The sequence below is a fragment of the Myotis lucifugus genome, unplaced genomic scaffold (genome assembly GCF_000147115.1).
Source record: "Myotis lucifugus unplaced genomic scaffold, Myoluc2.0 scaffold_3, whole genome shotgun sequence".
Classification (NCBI taxonomy): Eukaryota; Metazoa; Chordata; class Mammalia; order Chiroptera; family Vespertilionidae; genus Myotis; species Myotis lucifugus.
In genome coordinates, this window is record NW_005871051.1 from 25,196,389 (window position 1) to 25,218,585 (window position 22,197).

At 39.5% G+C, this 22,197-nt stretch overlaps 1 protein-coding gene across 1 annotated transcript in view; it reads right to left on the reverse strand.

Annotated features, from left to right (window-relative positions):
• Nucleotides 1-6,550: 6,550 nt before the first annotated feature.
• PID1 (phosphotyrosine interaction domain containing 1) overlaps nt 6,551-22,197 on the reverse strand; it is a 198,992-nt gene continuing 183,345 nt past the window's right edge. The window contains exon 3 of the mRNA XM_006082614.3: nt 6,551-8,674. Coding sequence (XP_006082676.1) covers nt 8,198-8,674 — 477 coding nt within the window. The 3' untranslated portion in view covers nt 6,551-8,197. The remainder of the gene's footprint in view (nt 8,675-22,197) is intronic.

The following is a 22,197-nucleotide window of genomic DNA, read 5'->3' on the forward strand; positions in this document are numbered from 1 at the left end:
AATGAAGAAATGAAAGATGAGAAAGGGCGAATTCAGGGGAATTTTATCTCTTTGCAATGCATGTGTATTTAGGAACCATGTTAATTTTATTTCACAAGGAAATTGGAGAAATTTAAATGAAAATATACCTCAAAGAACTGTCTGCCCTGTCCTTGATAACCACAGCCCTGGCTGGCCAAGAAAAGCCAAGCCCAAACAAGGAGGGCTTCCCACAGGGGCAAGCAGAAAATGTGTTGAATTTGGAATTGAATCATATGAAGTGATGCCCTAATTTGCCCCTCTGAGCCAGGAGCCCTGAAGTGTAACTCAGTATTACTACCCATCCTATCATTATGGGTCGAAATGTATCCCTCTCAAATTCATATGTTGAGGTTCTAATCCCCAGAATGGGACCTTATTTGGAAGGAGGGCCATTGTAGATGTAATTAGTTAAGATAAGGTCCTAATCCAATATGACTGATATTGAGAAGGCTAAAAAGGACTAATGCAAATGTAATCCTGATATTTTGGGGGCTAGCAATTAGAATTCATGCCAGCAAGCTCAGTGTGCATTCTTGATGACCTATAATAAGGTCATTGCCTCCCTCCCAGAAACTGGTCTTGCAAGGTGTGTCAGGCCATAAACTGTGAACAATGCATTGCCCTGGGGGTGGGGGAGGTCATCATTACTGGCCCCTGGACAGATAATCGACACCTGGGGGCCTTCCTGTAAGCCCATGAAAGGGGGTGGAACCATATCTGCAAGACAAGGTTATAAAAAGCGAAGCCTCTGCGTGTTACTTCACTCTGATTTGGAAATTATTCCCGGAGTCCACTAGTGTTAATAAATGGGTTCCTCCCTTTCTCTAGGAAGCATGCTTGGTATTTCTTTGCTCTTCTGTAACAATATCATTATAAAAGGGGGAATTTTGGATACAGATAGGCACAAACACACACACAAGAGAAGGCCTTGTGAAATGGAGACAGACAGCAAGGTGATGGAGTCGTAGCCAAGAAACACCAAAGATTGACAGCAAACCACAGGGAAGTAGGAAGAGGCTTCAAACAGATTTCCCTCACAGTTTCAGAAGGACCCAACCCTGCCAACACCTTGATCTCAGCCTTCTAGCTTCCAGAACTGTGTGGTCTCAGTTGTTTAAACCACCCAGTCTGTGGTGCTTTGTTACAGCAGCCCTAGCAAACTGATACACTTGCATAACAATGGAGTTAATGTTCTCTGTTTTGCTCATTACACAAGCATTTACAAGTCCCTCTGATGTGTCAGCCACTAGATTGGCTCCATGGATGCGAATAGGATCAGGCCATGCTTGTCATCTCATGGACTGTGTCATCTCCTACAATAGTCAGATGTGGCTATAGAGCACTTGACGTGCTATAGAGACTGAAATAGATACTAGATATCCAAGACTATACAAGAATGTACAACATCTCATTAATGCATATATTGATGTGTTGAAATGATATTTTAGGTCTTTGGGTTCAATAAAGTATATCATTAACAATCATTTCTTCTGTTTCTTTTTAATTTTTTAGTTTGGATACTAGAAAATTTGAAGATACACAGGTGGCTGGTGGTATAGCTCTGCAAGGCAGCATTGTTCTCAAAGCTCTCAGACCAGGGGTGGTCGACTTAGAAGCAAGTGTAGAGGCAGTAATGGAGGTGCCTCCACAAGTCTGCAGGATTCTGGAGGCAGGAGCTGAATCAGCCAAGAGGGGCGCATTACTTGGCATAGGAGCAGGGCAGACAAGGCCCCGGGGCAATCTTGCAGGTTCCTGGGAAGGAATGGAGACAGTGAAAATTCAATAATGGCGGCTTTAACTGAACTCGTGCAAGGTGCCAGCCCTGGACCAAGTGCTTTCCAGTCACTCACTTGTTTAATTCTCACTGTGGCTCTGAGTCAACACCTTTTCTTCTCATTTTACAGATGAGGAAACTGAGGCCTGACATGGTACGTTCTTTGCCCAGGACAAGGCAGAATAAGGGTTTAAACCTAAGCCTGGAATAGTCAGTGAGAGCTTGCAAAGAAGTGTGTATATCATACTAACATATAAAATTAAAGGAGAGCAGGAAGGGGAGGGGGAGGACAATAATTAGTTTTTCTTGCACACAATAAGGAAGCCATGCAAAGACTTTAAGCAAGAGTCTGACATAATTGAGTGAGCAAGGAGTTCACTCCAGTCCAGTCACTTTTTATGGAAATTTGGGATCAACCAAAACCAAAGCTCATCTCAGATATGAACCATAGTGGTTCTGATTCCAGTTTTGCACAGAAAACAAAATCTAATAATAAACTTCATTTGGTTCATGTGGATGCTATTATGGGTGTAAAGATACTTTAATTGGGGGCGTAGGATAGAATTAGACCTTTAATTCAGTCTTTTGCCAAATATCTTATTGCCTTTCTCCACTTTAATTGCAACAGCTTTTCATAGAATTTAGTACTGCACTGTTAGAAATTAGTACAGTAAAATCTCATTAATTTAGATAAAGCTAATTAGGAGCTTGTGGTTTTAGCCTTGAAAAGCTCAAGTTTTATGAGTATTTAAATAAGCAAATAAATAGGATGAATGATGTTATTGGAAGTGTTTGCCTACTAGGGAAAACACTTCTGCATATTAAAATAACAATTTACTATACATACTGTAATTTCAGTATAAGTGGAAGCTGGTACAATTGAAATTGGGGCTTTGATATGCTGGTTTCAAGACATTCTTTATTTATTTTAAAATGGTTCTTTGATAAGCAACAGATGGTTAATGCAATTCTTGGAGTCAGAGCCCTTGAGAGTAATAAATTTATTTTAAAAATACATATCATTTACATACATCTTTCCCTTTAGTTAGTATAAATGTTTCGTCTTATTCATCAAACACCCCTGCAAATAATTGAAGTGGCTAACTCTTCCTGTTTCTCATAGAACCATAGCTGTTAAAGTAATTAAAATTATTTTTCTGATCATCCAGCTTTACTAAGTTTCCATTTGCTACTGTTTTTTATTAAATTATCAAGACACTAAGTTATTGTGTCTCACCTTAAGAAGCTCTGTGACTCTTCTAGATTATATAATGGATCAATTATGGCCACTTATATTTAGTGGTCTCCTTTGTATTTAAAGTTCTACATTGTATATAATTTTTCAGTAAGCTTAGGTTTTTATATAGTTTTGTTCTGGTGATTGTTATCAGCTGACACCTCTTCAGAAAAAGTACCCAAAGTTCTTGCATTGAATAATGTATCACATAAAATTACTCCAAAAGCCAAATCTTGGCAACTATAAAGACAATTTCTTGAAGATCTATATGAATATGACAATTATTGGGATCTTCGCCTTAACTCCAGTTCAGCCTAGGGTTTATCTAGGAAAAGAAAAGAAAGCACATTTTTTTAAATGTAAGCTATGAAGAATTAAATTGTCACCATGCCCATCTGACTGAAAAATAATAACAAATAAGAGCAATTTAGGGTAATCTGCAGTATTCAACAATCTTGTTAAATTTTGCATCTTGAGTCAAAACACATGATCTTAGATTCAGAACAGATATGCTCTTCTTCCCTGCTAAAAGAAAAGAAAAAAAGTCTGCCCTAGCTGGTGTGGCTCAATTGGTTGGCCATTGTCCCATGCACTGAAAGGTTGCCGATTCAATTCCTGGTCAGAGCACATGCCTTGGTTTCAAGCTCAATTCCCAGTGAGGGACCTGTGGAGGCAGTCGCTCTCACATTGATGTTTCTCTTTCCCTCTCCCTTCCACTCTCTCTCTAAAAAAAAATCAATAACAATTAAATTAAAATCAGAGAAAGTCTGCAATGGTGTCATGCAAATGATTAAATAAAGTAGGAAAGTGGGGAGAGGAAGAGAAAAGGAACAGTGAAAAACAAAAGCAGAAGAGAGGACAAAAGATGTTTCCTAAGGTACACATTTTGGGAAAAGACAGTTAAATTCATATGCTTCATAGAGTCAGAAAATAAAAATGCCCTCCCCCATCACTCTGTCTTCTCTTTCAGTGACAAAAATAAACAAACAAACACATGATAAGAATTCTGTAATCCTCTAAATGCAGGTGTCTTAAAGCACATTATCTGTCTACTTCCTTGGGATAACATGTGTTCTGTTGCCATCATGTAGCTGACATTGAGCATTAGTCTTCTATCCATAAGCAGCCACCAACTTTTTCTGGAATTAGGTGAGTGATGATGTTTTTCTCCAGTAAAAAGCCATTTACTCACCTTTAAAGAAAGTGGGCAGGAAAGTCTTCCTGGGTTCCAGGATTCTGGGCTACAACGTGCAAATCAAAGGCTCACATAGTGATTTTTACTTCTGTCTGTCTGTCCCTCCATCCATCCAGCTAGTAGAAACTTATTGAGTTTTCCCTACATGCCTGGTCCTGCCTTAGGGGCTGGGCATAAAACATGAAAGAAGGTGCAAAATCCCCATCTTCAACACTCCAGAGGCTTAAACAAGTATTTACATAATTATACAAATAAATATGTAATTAAAAACTGCAATGATTGACAGGAAGGGAAATTACAGGATGCTATAGAACCCTGTAATGAAAGGATTTGATTCTGAGTTTTCACATGTCCTGAAAAAAAAAAAAAGAAAAAGAAAACATGCATCCTGGTGTTTTAGGGGTGGAGAAAGTATTTTGTCTGTTAATCTCAGACAATAAAATACAATACAATAAATAAAATAAAGTGCAAAATCTCATGTGATATTAATTGTGCTGAAATCAAACTTCTTGGGCTTTTGCTTTTAAACTCTATTGCCATCAAAAAGACTTCAAAAATGAAGAGTAAATGATGTTTATTTATAGTGGTTTAGTATGTTAATTTAAAATAAGCTAGAGTGTTTTAAGAGGAATGGAAATAAATCAAAAGTGGTGGATCTTGCCCTAACCGGTTTGGCTCGGTGGATAGAGTGGCGGCCTGCGGACTGAAGGGTCCCAGGTTCGATTCCAGTCAAGGGTATGTACCTTGGTTGCGGGCACATCCCCAGTGGGGAGTGTGCAGGAGGCAGCTGAAACGATGTTTCTCTCTCAGTGATATTTCTGACTCTCTATCCCTTTCCTTTCCTCTCTGTAAAAAATCAATAAAATATATATTTTTTAAAAAAGTGGTGGATCTTGCCTAAACAGAGCAACAGCCCTGGACCAGAAAGAATTCAGTGGGTTCTAGTTACCTTTCAACACATCATAGCTGTGCTGTCTTGGCCAAGTCTGTAACCTCTCTGAGCCTTGATTTCCTCATCTATAAAGAAACTGTCATAGTCACTTGCAGGGTCCTTCCGAGGGACATCTGAGTGAATGTGCACAAAAGTGCCTTGTGACAGTCAGTATAGAAAGGAGAGTACAGAAAGGAGAGAACCATTGAAAAACATTAATGCCAGTGTGAACCATCCCTCCCTGGGGAATTAGTATTGGCTCTCCCAAAAGACTATTTGAAAGATGCCGTTGTGTATTTTTCCTTAAATTGCTTACTAATCATCTCAAACAAAAGCTCCTGCTAATATTATCAGAGTCAATTCCTTAGCACACCACACCTCACGTAGTACCCTGAAAAAACAAACAAAAAAACAACAACTAGCAAATGTTTTCTGTAATAACTAACCATATGTGCACTTGGGATTCAACTTGTACTGATAGATGGAAATTGCATTGTTTTGAAATATATACTGGCTGGGTTTGTTATTGCTTTTTTTCTCCCCACTATTAGAAGCATATTCAAGGATGATAGAGTAAACCTGAAATTGAAAAGAGTTCAACTTGAGAGAAAATGCCATTTTAATTAGAAGAGTTAGTTATTCTCAACTTGAGTTCATGCCTCAGGAGGCACCATATCTTCACTGTAGAGGCTCCTACATTTGTTAATGATTCACAAAGGGCGTTGCTCAAGACACACAGACTCCAGGACACCTGCCTTGCCAGAAAAATGGGCCATTCCGGGAAATCACGGCCTGGAGGAGACATTTTTAACCAGTCGTGTCAAGAGGAATCACTCCATGTTTACCTTCCGGGATTTCAGTGCGGGACTCCAAAGATGTAGGCGAGATTTTACAAATTCCAATCATCTGCCAAATGTTCCTGAAGACTCTCCTCTGAAATCAGTTCAGGACCCTAAATAACTGTGTTCATTTTTGAACGTTACCATCTCAGTTAAGGGACAGCGATCAAATATAAATCGAGTGTTAGAAAATAAAATGCAGCCACGGCTGATGTTGCTCAGTTGATTAGGCACCATCCCATCACTGGAAGGTTCCTGGTTCAATTCCAGGTCAGGGCACATGCCAAGGTTGTGGGTTCAATCCACAATAGGGGGTGTGCAGGAGGCAGGCAGCCAATCCATGTCTTCATGTTTCTCTCTCCCTCTCCCTTCCTTTCTCTATAAAAATCTTTTTTTTAAAAAAAAAAAGAGAAAACACAATATTTTAAACAAAATCAAGGAATGGGTTATTTATGACCAAGTTTGAACATGTGCTTAGATAGAATTCCTTATTTACTTAATTTGCTCTATTTTTACATAAATAGGAAAGACATAAAGTAGGAAACGCCTCAGCTTTATTAATGCAAACATATTTTATTAAAGAATGAATGCATTTATGCTAAAGAATAGTTTACATGTGTTGGAAAGCAGCAAGCATATCTCCAAGGGGCGGGTTCTCCTCAATATGACTCCATGCTAATTCTACATGCCTTAAACCCAGACCCACACATGGGGGTACATACACAACACAGGTGCATACAGGGACACACAGATACAAAGACCAAAACACTAACACTGTTGCTCTCCAGATGCTATTAACTCTCATTTAAGGCTTCTTTCTGTAAGGTGCCCCAGTGCCCCTACCATCACCAGAATTAAAAACCAACTTTAATCAATGAACATTACCTGGGAAACTAGCCATCTGCTCTCAGCCTTAAATGTTTGTATTTTAACAAATCCTCTCAATTTCATACAATGATGACCCTTGGCATTTTATAACATTGAAAGATCCAAGAAACAGAAATCTCAGCTTTAGTGAGAACTTCTCATGAGAAACAGTGAATGCACTGGCGATCCTGACTCTGAGATGTTCTCGATTTGAAGGTCACGGGGTCAGATTTCTCTTTAGATTAAGTTGAACATAGACAAGCCAAGTTTAGAGAACTCAGTAGAGTGCAAGGTTGAGTGATGGCAGCAAGGCTTCCTTGGTGACACCAAGTCAGATTTGAAGCTTGCCTGGAAGGACTCGTTACACAGGACCATAAGTTACCACAAATGAGGGTTGAAAGAAAGGACAGCCTGAATGGAGTTTGTTCACTTGCTGATAACTCATTCCCTTTTTCCAAGGTTTCTGTTGTGGTGGTGGTTGTTTTAAACTCCTAGCTGGTTTGACGGTTGATTTCATCTGCTCGGTGATTTTCCTCCCTTTGGGTGTCCTGCAGTGTATGTTGAGAATCCACCCCTGTGGGGATGTTGGCATGGGTTAGAAGGGGAACAAGGGTGGATGGGGCAGGAGGAGGGAAGGGTCATTAGTAGTTGCAAGGATTCTAAGAAAATAGATGAAGTGAATATAATAAGAGGGCACTACTTGATATATTTATGTAAATAAAAGCATTATCTTTAACTGTGAATTAACTGCCAACTATCAGACGGTTAGTTGTAAAGCTCAATGAAGGCTGTGCTGATTGGCTTACTGAGGAGAGGATCTGAAACGTGGGAGAGGAGTCTCAGGCTCAAATCCACCTGACTTTTCCTTTAGCCCTGCGACTTCCGCACCAGCATCAGTACTTACCCCCTGCCCCCTTGACTAATGATCCGATAAGTGCATCTAACATTCTTGTTGGGTTTCATAAGGCAAACTGGAATTGTCCATCACATAACAGCCTCAGTGTCTTTGCCTGAGAATTGTGAAAATCAGCATGGAGCTCTCCTACAGGGAGGCACTGGGGAATGAGCAAAGAAAAAGAGAGAGAGTCTAGCTAGACCTTTCCTCCCCATCCACACTCCCACCCTCCTCACAGTCACAGCAGCAGCAGATTTCAATGTAACGTAATTACTTTAATAATACATTTCTTTAGATTTAGAGTTGCTCTTCTGAATTTTAAAAGCTTGGTCGGCCAATAGTTTGGCAGTCTTTCATCTGAAATTTGAATCATTGCATATTCATATGGTCTGGAATTCCTGGACCAATGCTGCCTTTTCTGAAGCCCCCTAAATTCCTTCAGCCGTCATCGGATTCTAATCCCTGGGAGACCTCCTCAGAGGAGCTGTTCCTGTGGATCCGGCCATCACTCTTCATACTGTGGAAAGTCTTCTTAAAAGCCTCCATCATGGCGTGGGCCAGCTTCTTGGCCTCCAGCTTGCTCTCGCACTCAACAGCATGACAGTCCATCTGGTAGGACAGGTCGTCGTTGATCTCCCTGTAGACCCAGGCGAAGATGTTGGGGCTCACGTTGTGGTCGGCAGTGCAGTAAGCGATGCGAGCCACTTGGAAGGTATCCATGTGGACCGTAGCCTCCCCTTTGTGGTCAAGATGATGAAGACACACTTGGAATGGTCGGATTTCCAGAAGGACATTGGCTGGAAAGATATCTTCTCGGGCTAGTGTGTGCTTCTTCCAGAGCTCAATGACTGGCTTTTCTGTGCAGCCTGAAAAAAACTGCATGCCTGTGGTAGGGACTTTACCCAGATAGGTAACCTGCAGAGGAAATAGAGGTAGAAAAAGGGAGAGGTCAATAGTAAAGTCTTTGTGCTAGTTGTTCATTTCAATGTTCTCATTCATGGTGTCACAAGGGAAGGTGGAAAGACATTTTTCTTGCTCCCTAAATGTCATAACTGCCATCAGAATTTTTACCTTTCTCCCTAACAAGTGGCCCACTTGGCAAAAATATTGAAATTCTTTAAATATTAGAGTTGAAGTTTAAAAATCTAGTTCTAGAGAACTACTCTCCCTCTCCCTACCCCCCTTTAAAACTCATATTAGAATAATGATGGTATTTTATATAATTTGTCATTTCTTTACAATCATACAGGCACTTGAAGTTTATTTTCAACCAAACACAAGCAGAATTTAATGATATAAAGGAGTCATAGGATGGTGCATCTGAAAAACAAAATCCTTATTAAACATCTCCTAGTCTGGTTCTCTTTCCATATCTGTCAATGTTCACTTTCCCTTGAGCTTCTTGCTTCTAGCAAACGCCAAGGACACAGGAAAAAAATGTTCTGTTTAAATTATGGCCTAAAACATGATTGGTTTCTTTCCAAGGTAATTTTTGAAAATATAGCAATACAGTTGTTTTTCAACCTAAACAGTTTTGGAATAGATGGGCACCATCTGGTTATAGTGATAATAAATGAAAGATCTACAGATGGTTGGAGACTGAGAATGCTTGCTTATCAAATAGCTAGATGGGCAGTATGAAAACACAAGAAAAGAATTCCAAGTGATTCAAATAGTGACTTCTTAAAAACGTGTTTAAGAATACCAATAAGGGATTTTTTTATTCTTTCATTTTTTTATTCATCAAAATAGATAGAACTGCTATCATTATGGAAATGCATAACACTGAAGATATAATTTAAGAAATAATACAAAATAGTATATGATTTGGTGCAAAATTAGTGACAGATATAAATACTATGGATTTGAGGAAGAAAAGACCAGGAAAAAAGGTCCATAGAAATGGTGAGAAAGGACATTTTGTCACAGTGATTCCAAATCAATATTGACATTTAGTGGGACTATAAAGGGCCACGTACAAAAATTTTAGCGCACAGAAGTTAAGTAGTTACAACTTCTTGTGCTTTATCTCTTAAACAAGAGTTAATTGGATACTCCCTTTAAAAACATAGCTCCTTAGTAAAGAGGCATAAAAGCTGCACATTCTAGAAATATTCAGAACGTATTGATAATAATAAAATCATAATATGCTAATTAGATTGGACAGCTGAACGACCTTCCAGACGTCCTTCAGGATGACCTTCCAGATGAAGCCAGGGTGGCTGCGAGGGCTGAGGCAAGCCACCAAGGCTGCGAGGGCCAAGCCCCTTGTACGAATTTTGTGCATCGGGCCTCTAGTTATACATAATGGCAATATGCCAGGTGGGCATGTGAGAGGGGTAAAGTGAAGATGGGGTGGCCCAAAAATCAATGGAAAGCAAATGGATATTTGTTCAGAGGCAGGCAGGGTCAAGATTTAATCCTAGCTCCACGGTTCACCAAGTGGATGGATCATTCTGGACACCACTAGCCCTTTGCACATGCACAGACATCATTATAATCTAAGGAAGACCATGAAAAGGGTGGCAAGGAGTACTACATAGTACCCTGAACATTCAGGGGAAGGAAGTGTGGTTCCCTGCTGGCAGAAGGCCTCAGAGAGAAGAGCCATTGGATTTCAAGGCATCAGGACCTCAAAATCCAGATAGGAGCCCAGCAAGTCAAGGTGGTGTGAGAAGGAGGGAGCAGAAAGGCAAGCAAGGGCTGCAGTGGGAGAAGCCCCAGGTGGGCAAAGGGGCTGCCTTGGCCTGACCACACATTAATTAGGTTGTGGCATAAGCCAGAGTAGGGACTTCTTTCCTCTTGAAGGAATGCCACTAAAAATCTACAGCCTGAGGAAGGCCTGGATTTGATCAAGGTTGAAAACTTGGAAGACCTGATGATGCCACAAAGAAAGATGGATGGGGAAGGCTGACTAAGAGCAGAATGCTCGGCAAGATGTTGTAGCAACAACCCAGCCCAGAGGCAAAGGTGAACTGAATTACGAGTGTCGGTAGTGGGAAAGGACTGAGGAGACACATGGCAAAGATATTTCAGAGATAAAACTGACAGTATACTGTAGGGGGAAAATAACTCAGATACTGCAAATGCTCAAGCTCCCCAAAGAGGGCAACTGGTTGAACAGCTCTGTGTCTCTCTGGATTGGAGTCAGATAGTAAAGATGGCTTTGTGAGCAAATGCACAACACAGGGTTCTTCAACACCATTTACTAAACATGTACCTTCTATATGTGGTACTTTGTGATATCTTTATTATTTTTAACAGCTTTATTTTTTACTGACGTGAAAATGCACATCATATAAAACTTAACCATTTTAAAGAATATGATTCAGTAGCATTTAGTAGTCAAAATGTTGTACAACTATCTGCTCTAACTGGCTCCAAGATATTTTCATCACCCCCAAAGGCGGCATAGTGCCCATTAAACAATCTTCCTCCATTATCCTGTCTCCCAAGGCCCTGGCAACCACCAATCTGCTTTCTGTCTCTATGGATTCCCTGTTCTTCCTATTTCATATAAGTGGAATCATACAATATGTGGCCTTTCCTGTTGACTTCTTTCACTTGGAATAATGTTTTCAGCATTCATCCAAGTTGTACCTGTATCAGCACCTCACTCATTCCTATGACATCTTTACTTCTGGAAGTTTAAACGCAAGTGTTGGGAAAATAAGTTTCAGTGCTTGGAGTGAAAGCATATTCTCTTTTAGGCTCCACTGAAACTAGGAATAAATTTATATTTCCACTGAAACTAGGAATAACTTTATATTTCATACAAAAATTCTTCTGATGGAGGAAAACTCCTTTGATTTGCCAATAGGATCACACCTTTATCCCACCTCCCACACACAAGTTTTAAAAATTACAGTGTCTTCTATTGCAATGTAACCAAAGGATGAGCTTTAAAACAACATTAGAAGTGGTAAATGACTCACTCCAACAGGAAGCAATTTCATAGTGGTAAAATTTTGACAATGAAGACAAAATATAATCCTCCCTTATAAATATTTATTACTTAAAAACTAAAGATTTTAAGGGACATAAAGTTTTATTGTTAAAGTGTGCTTTAGAGAAGAGTAGAGCGGGGATTAGTAGCTCAAGAAGTTTATTAGGCAATAATGAAAGCTACAAATAATATGCAGACATTTATAAAAGCAATTTTGAAACACTGAGGTACAACATAATACATAGCTGTAATCTCTTGAAATTAAACTTATTATGGAAGTGTCTTTATTCAGTGGTCCCCTTTCACCATGATCATCTGACTAGCACTCTACACATTAAACCATAAGGTCCTAAGCCCCTACTGACATACATCCTCAACCAAATCAAGCCACACAGACACTGAAGAGTAGTAACAAATATTTGTGTCACACTTCAAGGAAGAAGCACATGGTATATATAGGTTCACTGTGGTTCAGGATCTAATATTATTATCACTAACCCATTTCCAAAGACAAGAACCTTAGGTGAGGTGGTAGCACTGGGAGACATAACTTAAACTTCTGAGTGTTGGGATTTCAGGAATATTTTGATTATTTGTGAAGAAAATTGCTTAGAAAAGACAGCCTGAAAAGACATGTGTTGAATTCCTGGACCATTTTGCTATCAGATGAGAGGCATTTACAACTGATTTCACTTTCAGCCAGTTATTCATTTTTCCCATCTTTGTACTATCAGAGAAATTTTGGATTTATATGAGCATCCAAATACAGTGGGTCTTTCCATAGAATGAACATTTTTTTGTCTGGTGCTTTTGCCAATGACACTCTTCTTCATGACAATATAGGCATAGGCAGTTCTTTAAAAATGCATTCTGTTTTATAATTGCAGAAAGTAAGTAGCAAAAACCCTAGAAAATTGTCAGGTAAAATGGTGTACAAATAATAAAATAATACATGTATATGATATACTATTATATTTTATATAATTTATTTATAATATATCATCTGTTTTCTAAAACTCAAAAATATATAGAATATACTTAAAATGAAATCAAAGAAAATAAAAGTTAATCTCAAGAACTCCAGACTTTTGGAATTTTCCCACAAGTTTTCTGTGCAAAGAGAAACCTAATTATGTTCTTAGCACTGATCCTGAATATTCCATTAGCTTCATCTTGCAGAGTGTTACTAAGCCTGCAGATGGAGGGAAGCTGTAAGTGGATCATGCCATGACTCTGCTCCACAGGGATACTGACAGGGGCCAACAATCACACCAAATGTTCCCGGGAACCACAACTGATGTCTGCTTTCAATTTGTAATGAAGGCCACAGAGGTGGTGGTGGACAGACAAGTCCTTCCTACCAGCACAGAATTAGCAAAAATGCCCCAAAGTGCCAACAAATGGCTGGTTCCCTAGTGACAGCAGCTCCAGCTGCTTGAATATACAGGGGTCCCCTCACCTCAGGCCTCGCAAGGCTCTTGGCTGAGTCTTCCCTTGATTCCAATGAGCTAACCCTGCCCAAACCTTTCTAAACAGTCCCAGTAATGAACTGGTTCCTGCAGGATCTGCTCAACACAGAGCAGGAGTCTGAGGGTAGAACTTACGCTGCTGGGTAAACCTTAGTAAGTCAATGAAACTCTTGTTTGTTGCCTTTGTGGAGCAGATAACATTGTCTAAAATCCCATGAGGTTATGTAAATACAACAACATAAAGTCAACAAGTTGAGACTTCTTAAAGACATATAGGAAAAGAATGATCTGACTAGATTTTCCCCAGATATGGAATAAAAATAATTATCTAAATAGTTTCCTTAAAAATGGAATGTGAAATGATAAAATGACGTCCCAACATAGCTTCCCCTCAGAAGGATCCCTGGCTTTGCCTGTGCACTTCCCCTCGTCAGTCAATTACTTGCTATCTGTCTGCCCATTTCCTAAATTTCCCACTACTAGTAAATTCTCCAGAGTCTGGCATTAATCCACGTAGCTGCCTATAAGTCACTGAAGAAAAAAGTGAATATATATATACACACTAATAAAAGAGAAACACGCAAATTGGTGTCACTCTGCTACACCCACCAGCCAATCGGAGCAACTATGCAAATTAACCCAACAAAGATGGCGGTTAATTTGCATACACAGGCACAGAGCAAAGACTGAAGTCTCTGGCTGGAGTGAAGACTGAAGACTGAAGAGGCTCGGCTTCTCTGTTGCAGCCACAGAGGAAAAGCCAAGCCTCACTGAGGCCGGACCAAAGGCCTGGGTCCTGGGTGCCAGAGGAAAACCAGTGCCAGCAGCCAGGGCAAGGAAAGCCTATTGCACGAATCTTCATGCTACGGGCTTCTAATTTTATATATATATATATATATATATATATATATATATATATATATATATATATATATATAGTTTAGAAGGAAGATAGTGTATGGCTCTGCTTTTCAAGGGAAATGGAGTAAAAACTTTTTTAAAATTAGTTGTCTCAAGATACCAACGATTTGCTCTTGCTGTGCATGCAGCCGTGCCCTCTGTGGATAAGGGACCACAGAGTACATGTGTCTTTCTGCAGAGAAACCCTAAAATGTAGGTGTTATTCCTGTATCCTCCTATGTCATCGCTGTTTCAGGGACTTACTCTAAAGGTCTTGATAGATCACTTCTGGCCACAGTATTCCTGTGGGGGACTTCTTTGCACACCCTTCTGTGGGCACTTCCTCCTTGTGGGTAAGAACAGAGGACTCAGTATTCAAAGCTGCTTCAGGAGGACCCACCACCAACACAGCTATGCACCCACCGATGTCAGGTCTGGTTAATGAGGATCTTGTTGTCCTGCTCGCCTATGAAAGAGGTGAATGTCTGCTAGGTGAATAAGTCCCTCTTAGCCTCATCCGTAAGAACTGCAATCTTCCATAGCCACAAAGTAGACAAGAAAAAATCGAGTCAAGAAATTGGTCACTAAATATGTCCAAAAGGGTAGACAGATTTGTTTTTTTAGCTGTCACCTCCCAGGGTGCTCGAACAAGGGGACTTGGAAGATGACAAGAAGACTCTTTAGGAGTAAAAATCAGGTGGAAATATGCAGTAAATACTAGCATCTTTTCTCTGGTTGCAGAAACAGATATTGGGCAAGAAATATATTAAGAATGAATCATTCTAAGAGAAATCAACAGAGCAGAAAATGAAAGTTTTTCCCCATGTGTCATTCAATGGCATAAACCAATGCCCCAGATGCAGACAATGTGTGAATGCACTAAACCCAGGCCCAACTAAAGATATTTTTTTTAGAATATTCACAGCATGTGGAAATACATAGAAGCCATGGAACCGTCGGGCGCGCCAGAGTGTCTGCAGCGTTAACAGTGTCAGATCAGGGAAGACCAGTGTCCTCAGAACCTCTCCTTCCCACCCATGAGTTTTCCAATATCCCAGCCAGCTCTCCATTCATGAGTTACCATTCCCTGCTCATGTGTGGCAAACAAACCCTGGTTGCTGAAATGCATTCTTCAAGCTGAGCGGACACCATTCCATTCCTTCCTCTGGGTGGCCGGTCCATATTTCATTCTAACCTGAATCTTTAGGATCTTGACTAGCCTCACCCTAAAAAGGGCAGTCAGATGGAGTGGATAATGATAAGGTCCCCTAAACAAGAATATGAGGTGAGATGGATGATCACAGAAGACCCCAAGCACCTAGTTTCCTGGGAATCTTCCACCTTCCAGGCTGGATCAACCCGGCTTCAAAACCTCACGAGCCCGGCTTTGGATTGGTTTACTATGGGGTTTCTCTGGGATGACATGACAGGAACAAAGACTCCATCAAGGTCTTTCTTAGGATATGAAAGGTCTTGGTGTTCTTTCATTGTCTGTAGGAGACTTCCTTTCCCCATCTGACATAAAATCACATTACATGAACACAGGATGGAGACACCTTAACTGGGCATCCTAATAGCCTTTGGGCTACAAGACAAAACATGAGAGGGGAAAAAAAGAGCGTCTCTTAACCTGGGGTCAAATACTAGAGTCAAGTTCTTTGCTCCCACATTAATTCCCACCTGCACATTTCAGAGGAAGAGAGAAAGACAAAACCCTAAGATTTATGGCCCAGCTTGAATACACTCCTTCTTTGCCCACCACAGAGAAGCACAAATTCACTAACACTTTGACAAATGGAGATGGATCCATATACCAGTCACATAATCCACAATGCAAACACAAGCACAATGTTAATCATGACCTTGAACCTGTATTACATGCTTTAGGCCATGAAGAAGGTATTAAAGGATAAATGTTGGTTACAGTGAAATCCATGAAGTCATTGTGAGAAATATAAAAGTGATAAGTTTTGGGCTTAAAAATTAAATTTCTTTATCTGTACATTCATGTCATAAGTGTTTGTTGAGCACCTACTAGGAATCATGTATCTTAGTGAACAAAATGGACAAAACTCCCTGCTGTCTTGGGGCTTACATTCCAAGTACACTGACGATGCTTAGCACTAAGTTCACAGAACTCAACATTCCAAGGGCAAGGCTGGCCTTAGGGAGAAGAGCACACAGAAGCCCCCCTGAGTACTTTCAATGAATCCAGAAAACTTCTCTTGGGTTCAAAAAGGTCTTAACTCTTATATGGCATAATTAGGACAAAAGTACCCCCAGTTTGGAGTTCATCCCTTGGATCAAGCTGTGTTCAAAGAAGGTTCATTCGTCTTGATACTCACTGTAGTTTGGCTTTCTGGGATGCTGCTGCAGTAGAAAACCAGGCAGGTGAGGGCTTTAGAAGAGTGCCAAGGGGAGGGGAAGGCAGGTGAGAGCAAGGAAGACATGGAGGTAAGAGATGAAGGCAGACTTGTCTCCCAAACAAAATGGACTGGCAGCAAGAATGCCATTGGTGACTTTACATTTGCCCTGACTGGACAGTTAAGGTAACAGACACCTGCGTTTTCACTCTTAGGATGTTTCCATCTTCCCTTCATTGTAATCTTATAGCAAAATTATAAGTTGTTTCAGGCTGCCCAGCATCTACCTTTCTTTGGTATCTTCCTTCTTTATTTTGGAGACCTAACTAGCAAATTTTCTCAGGATTTAAACTCAAAGTACTGATAATTATATTTAATTAATTGTTGATAATTCAAACGTATATCAGCATTATGGGCTTTTTAGAGCTAAATGGTGACATTCATGCCAATCAACACCTTGTCTGTGGTGCAGAGACGATGATTCTAATATCCAAGGAGATAAGGACATTTACCCCAAAGAGCAAGACATGGAACACAGGTCCTCCACCCCAAAGCCAAGAACCTTTCCACTACTCCAATTCTTTCCCTGAAGGTTACACAGACCCCTTATTTTTCATTTGTATACCATCTGCTTTCTCTTTGGTCATTTCTCCAAGCAAACACCTGAGATCGAGTCCTGGTCAGGGACATGAAAAGGTGTCAGACACTCTACTGGGTCTTGTTAAACACTCTGAAAAGGGTTTGGAGTCAAACCTTTAAAGAGTCCTTAACCTGAGATGTGTTTGCATTGCCCAGAGATTTAAATTCTGATGCTAGCATCAATAATTAAAAGGAGATAAGATTGCATACTTAATATTCAGATATCACATTCCTCAAGAACTTTGAGATGGTGTTTTACAAAGCAAACACACCCCACTTCAAAGAATAACTCTGAAGAGCAAATATCAAACATGTGCTCAGTTGGCCCCAACTCTGCTCTTGTGGGTCAATTACCAACAGGCCAGACAACCTATGATGCAGAATTGCTGTGGGCACCAAACGCCATCCTCAACAAAGGCAGCTGAGAGCCTGGAAGGTCAGCATGAGAGGCCTGGCCTCTGCTCAGAGCACACCTGGGCAGATAGCTCTGGGATCCTACCCTTCAGCCACCCAGGCTTCTGTGGGTCATTTACAGGAAGCCCAGATGATTCTGAAACAAAACTAGGTGTTGTTGTTTTTTCTCCAAAGTGAGTCATGGGAGCCATTCTAGGGTCTATTTTTTGGCAGATCTACCTGACACTCATCAGTGTAAGAGTGGACCCAACTGTCCTGTGGCCAGACTGGGATGAGGACCAATCGTTACTGTTCCCTATAAGGCTACCCTTCAAAGTCTTCTGCCAATATCTGCTTGGCCTGGCTTGGTTGGCTGACCAAGAGGCAGCAAGAGAGCCGACTGCCTGGGGAGAACCTGCCTCAAACTTTAACAGCATACTTTTGTTAATCCCAAAGGAGATGGTGATGACCCAGAAAGGCTTACAGACTTCTTCTTAATGCTTTTTTAATAGTAGCAACAATGTTGGCAGTAGAATGCAGATTTTCTAAAGTCCATTATTTTCTGGGACATTTTTACACATATGCCTTTGTTTAGTGATTTGTCTTAAATTCCAGTAACTTTCCTACAGTCACAGATATTGAGAATACTTTTTTATTGTTTAGCAGTTCTTTCCAAGTATTTTCTTGGGTTATGTTTATTGAATCTGTGAAAATATTAATAGAAATATAACTGGGGAATATGTTTTCTTTTTATTATGTAAATGTATACCATGGAGGAAGATAATTACTAAGACCCAATGCCGAGGGATAATTAAGGACTGTTTTTGCACTCTAACCGAGATGAAGGTTGCTTCAACTGTGAAATACAGCATATGTCTCACAATTAGGTGTTTAAGTGACAGATTTATTTCTGTTATTCATACTGTAACTTAGTTCCAATGATGCAGAGTGATTGGAAATGTTGTGTCCCATTTGTGCTTATCAAAGCAGTCCCCATGTGCAATTTGTCCTGTCAAATGGCTCTTAGATGTGTGAAGACAGAAGTGATTTATCTGAAAGGCACCAAAGTACGCTCCTGAAGAAAAAGTCACTTAATAAAAATGACACCGCAATGAAACACACATTCCCTCATCTGGCCCCTTCTGGTGAGCTTGCCCAGTGGTCAAACCTGGCACTGTTCCACTCAGTGGCAAAGAACAATTTATTTCTCGACAAGTCTGATCTCTCCCCTTCTGCTTTCTAAACAGTAGAGTGTACTGGAAAGGGATAGAAATTCAGCAGATCTCTCTAGGCCCTAAAATGTTCACAACAAGAATATTCTCTCAATGATAAATCACTATCAAACACACTGCTTGAGAGTTATCCTGACAAATGGATTCACGGGGCAAGCAATGTGGCAGGTGAGAAATGTTACCAATTTTTGTCTTTGTAACACTTTATCAATTCATTTTTCTTAGTGCACATCTCATTAGGAGTAGACCAGTGAAGGCACTAAACATTTAAAAAGAATAATGTTGACACAACATTTGCTTGGAGTTAATAAAATAAACACAATAGTCTATTGGCTACAAGTCTACAGCTCTTAACAGAAGGCCAATAGAAATATGAAAAGAGAGGTAATATGGAGGTTAACTAAACATGGTATTACCAAGCATTCCAAAGAAATGAAAACTTATGTTCCAACAAAAACCTTTAATGAATGTACACAATAGCTTTATTTGTACTCATCAAAAACTGGAATTAGTTCAGATGTCTTCAACAGGTGAACAGTTAAGTAAACTTAGGTACTAGTATATCCATTCCATGGAATATTACTCAGCAATAAAAGGAATGAACTATTGACACACCAAACAAGTTGGATGAATCTCCAAAGAATTCTGCTGAGTAAAAAATAAACAACAATAACAAAAAAGATCTAAATTGTTGCATACTATTTTATTCCATTTATGCATCATTTTTGAAATGACAACATTTTGGAAATGGAGAACAAATTAGTGGTTGCCAGGGATTAGGGATGGGAGAGAGGTGGGAGTGGTTATAAAAGGGCAACAGGATGCGTCAATGTTGTGAAAAACATTTGTAGTATCTGAGTGTTGACTAGATGTGAAAACATGAATTTACACATGTGAAAACTGTATAGAACTAAGTAAAAACATGAAAAAACAAACAAGTAAAACTGGATAATCTTAATAACATTGCGGGAGTGCATAAATGTGATATCCTATATAATAAAAGGCCAATATGCAAATTGTCCCCTTGACCAGGAGTTTGACCAGAGGGCTAGGCCAGCTGGCCAACCACCCGGGGCCCCTCCCCCGGGGCCCCTCCCTCTCCCCCAATCTGGGCGGGCTGGCCAGACCACATCCATCCACAAATTCGTGCCCTGAGCCTCTAGTTATACTATATTTTGCAAAGTGTTATCATTGGAGAAAACAGTATAAAGTATATATGGGATCTCTCTGCATTATTTCTTAACTCCTACATGTGAGTCAATCATCTCAATAAAATTTTAATTTAAAAAGTCATCTCATCTATCTCATTCAGCATTACTTTTCTTTTTTTAAATTTATTTTTATTGATTTCAGAGAGGAAGGGAGAGGGAGAGAGAGATAGAAACATCAATGATGAGAGAGAATCATTGATTGGCTGCCTCTTGCATGCCCCACACTGGGGATCGAGCCCACAACCCAGGCATGTGCCCTTGGCCGGAACTGAACCCTGGACCCTTCGGTCCGAAGGCTGACACTCTACTCACTGAGCCAAACCAGCTAGGGCAGCATTAATTTTCTTAAAAAATACCTTTTATTTATAATTATTTAACAAATTTTAAACATATTTAAACATATTCTAATCAATGGGTATGCATACTAATTATAAAGACAATTCAAACAATTAAACTCAAAGATATATGGTCACAGAAAATAATTTTTGAAAATTTCAATTATTCATATTGTTTTCTTGCACAGGAAATATGATAAGGTGGAATGTAAATGATTAAGCAACAGTTCTGAAATCTGTTCTCTCCCTTCATTGGGGAAAGGGAAGGTGACCCAGAAAAGAAAGAAATGACCTGGTCTAATCTCCGTGTTAACTTGACCATCTGCTGTTTGCTGGCAGGCAAGTCCTGACCTACAGAATGCCTTTTGCAGGATGTACCTGCTTGCCTAGAATTTCTGATGGCCAACAAATCCGAAATCTGTGGAGTTATGGAACATGGCTTCCAGGAAACTGTCTCATACTCTGTGTAACTAAGTATAAAATAAAGATGTTAAAGATTGAAAGGGCTCTCTTCTGCATAACTAACGTAACAGTATTAGGTATCTTCTGTGTTAATGTGGGCGCTAGACCATTTATGATGCTGTGAGAAAGGACTGAAAGAGCCACACAGAGGGCCCCAGATGTCACCATGTTTTGCTTGTGCCTTCTGATTATCTGTGTTCCCAAAATTATTAGTAAAGTTTGGTACTAGAATGAGATTTCTGATCTGAATATCTAATTATTTGTGTAATCTCCGAGAGTAATCAAGAGAAGACTTTCCAGCATATACTTACATATATTAGGATGACACTGGAGGGGACGGAAGAGTTATTAGAGACCAGGAATGAAAAGAAAACTCATAAAATGTGATTGTTAAAGAAGAGCTTGTTCATGATGTTTTTAAAAGAGATCCAGTCTGGTTTTTAGATTATATTGACTGTATTAAAAAGATCCATGTAGCAATTTTATTTAAAATACAGTATTTACAATATGATAGAGATTATATCCTTTGCAACTATTTTTTTTATCTTTATTGTTGAGAGTATTACAGCTATCCTCCCCTTCTGAAACGTATGATGGAAATATCTTCTGTACAGTTAAAACTGTGATCAAGTAGAATACTGATATATTTTATAGAAAACTAAATGAAACTCATAGACTATGTCTTACCTGACTGATTTTTACTTAAAAGTTCTACTTGTAATTAGAGAAATGAAAAATAGCCTGGCTGGCGTGGCTCGGTGGTTGAGTATCAACCCATGAACCTGGAGGGCACATGCTCTGGGTTGTAGGGCATACAGGAGACAGCCGATCAATGATTCTCTCTCATCATTTATATTTCTATCTCTCTCTCTCTCCCTCTCCATTCCTCTCTGAAATCAATAAAAACATTTTTAAAAGAAAAAGAAAATGCATTGAGATACCTATCAGATAGATGAAAATTTAAAAACATGGTACATATTATGTTGCCAAGGGCATGGAGAAATAGAAACTCTCACATATTGCTGGTTGGATTGTAAACTGATACTTTTTCCCCCCAAGAGATTTGGCAACATATAACAACACTACGCATGCCTTTTGACCCAGCAATGCCTTGTATGGGAATTTATGCTGAAAATACCCTCCATTAATGTGAAAATATACAATCATAAGTTTAAACCATTATGACATGTTTTGTAATTATAAGATATACAAAAAATCTAAATGCTCATACAAAAGCAAGCAGTTGAATAAATTATAGTACATACATCTAATGTAATATTACAGCTATGTACAAAAGAATGAGAAAGAGCTTTTGTACTTATATGGAGTGAATGACGGGTATATGATGTGAAAAGAAGCAAAGTGAACAAACACTATCTATTTTATGTAAGCAAAAAGGGGAAGTAAAAACATACATTTTATGTCTGTTCATTTCTGAGAAAAGAAACACAAAAAGGAAAACCAGAGATTGGTTACCAACAATGAGTG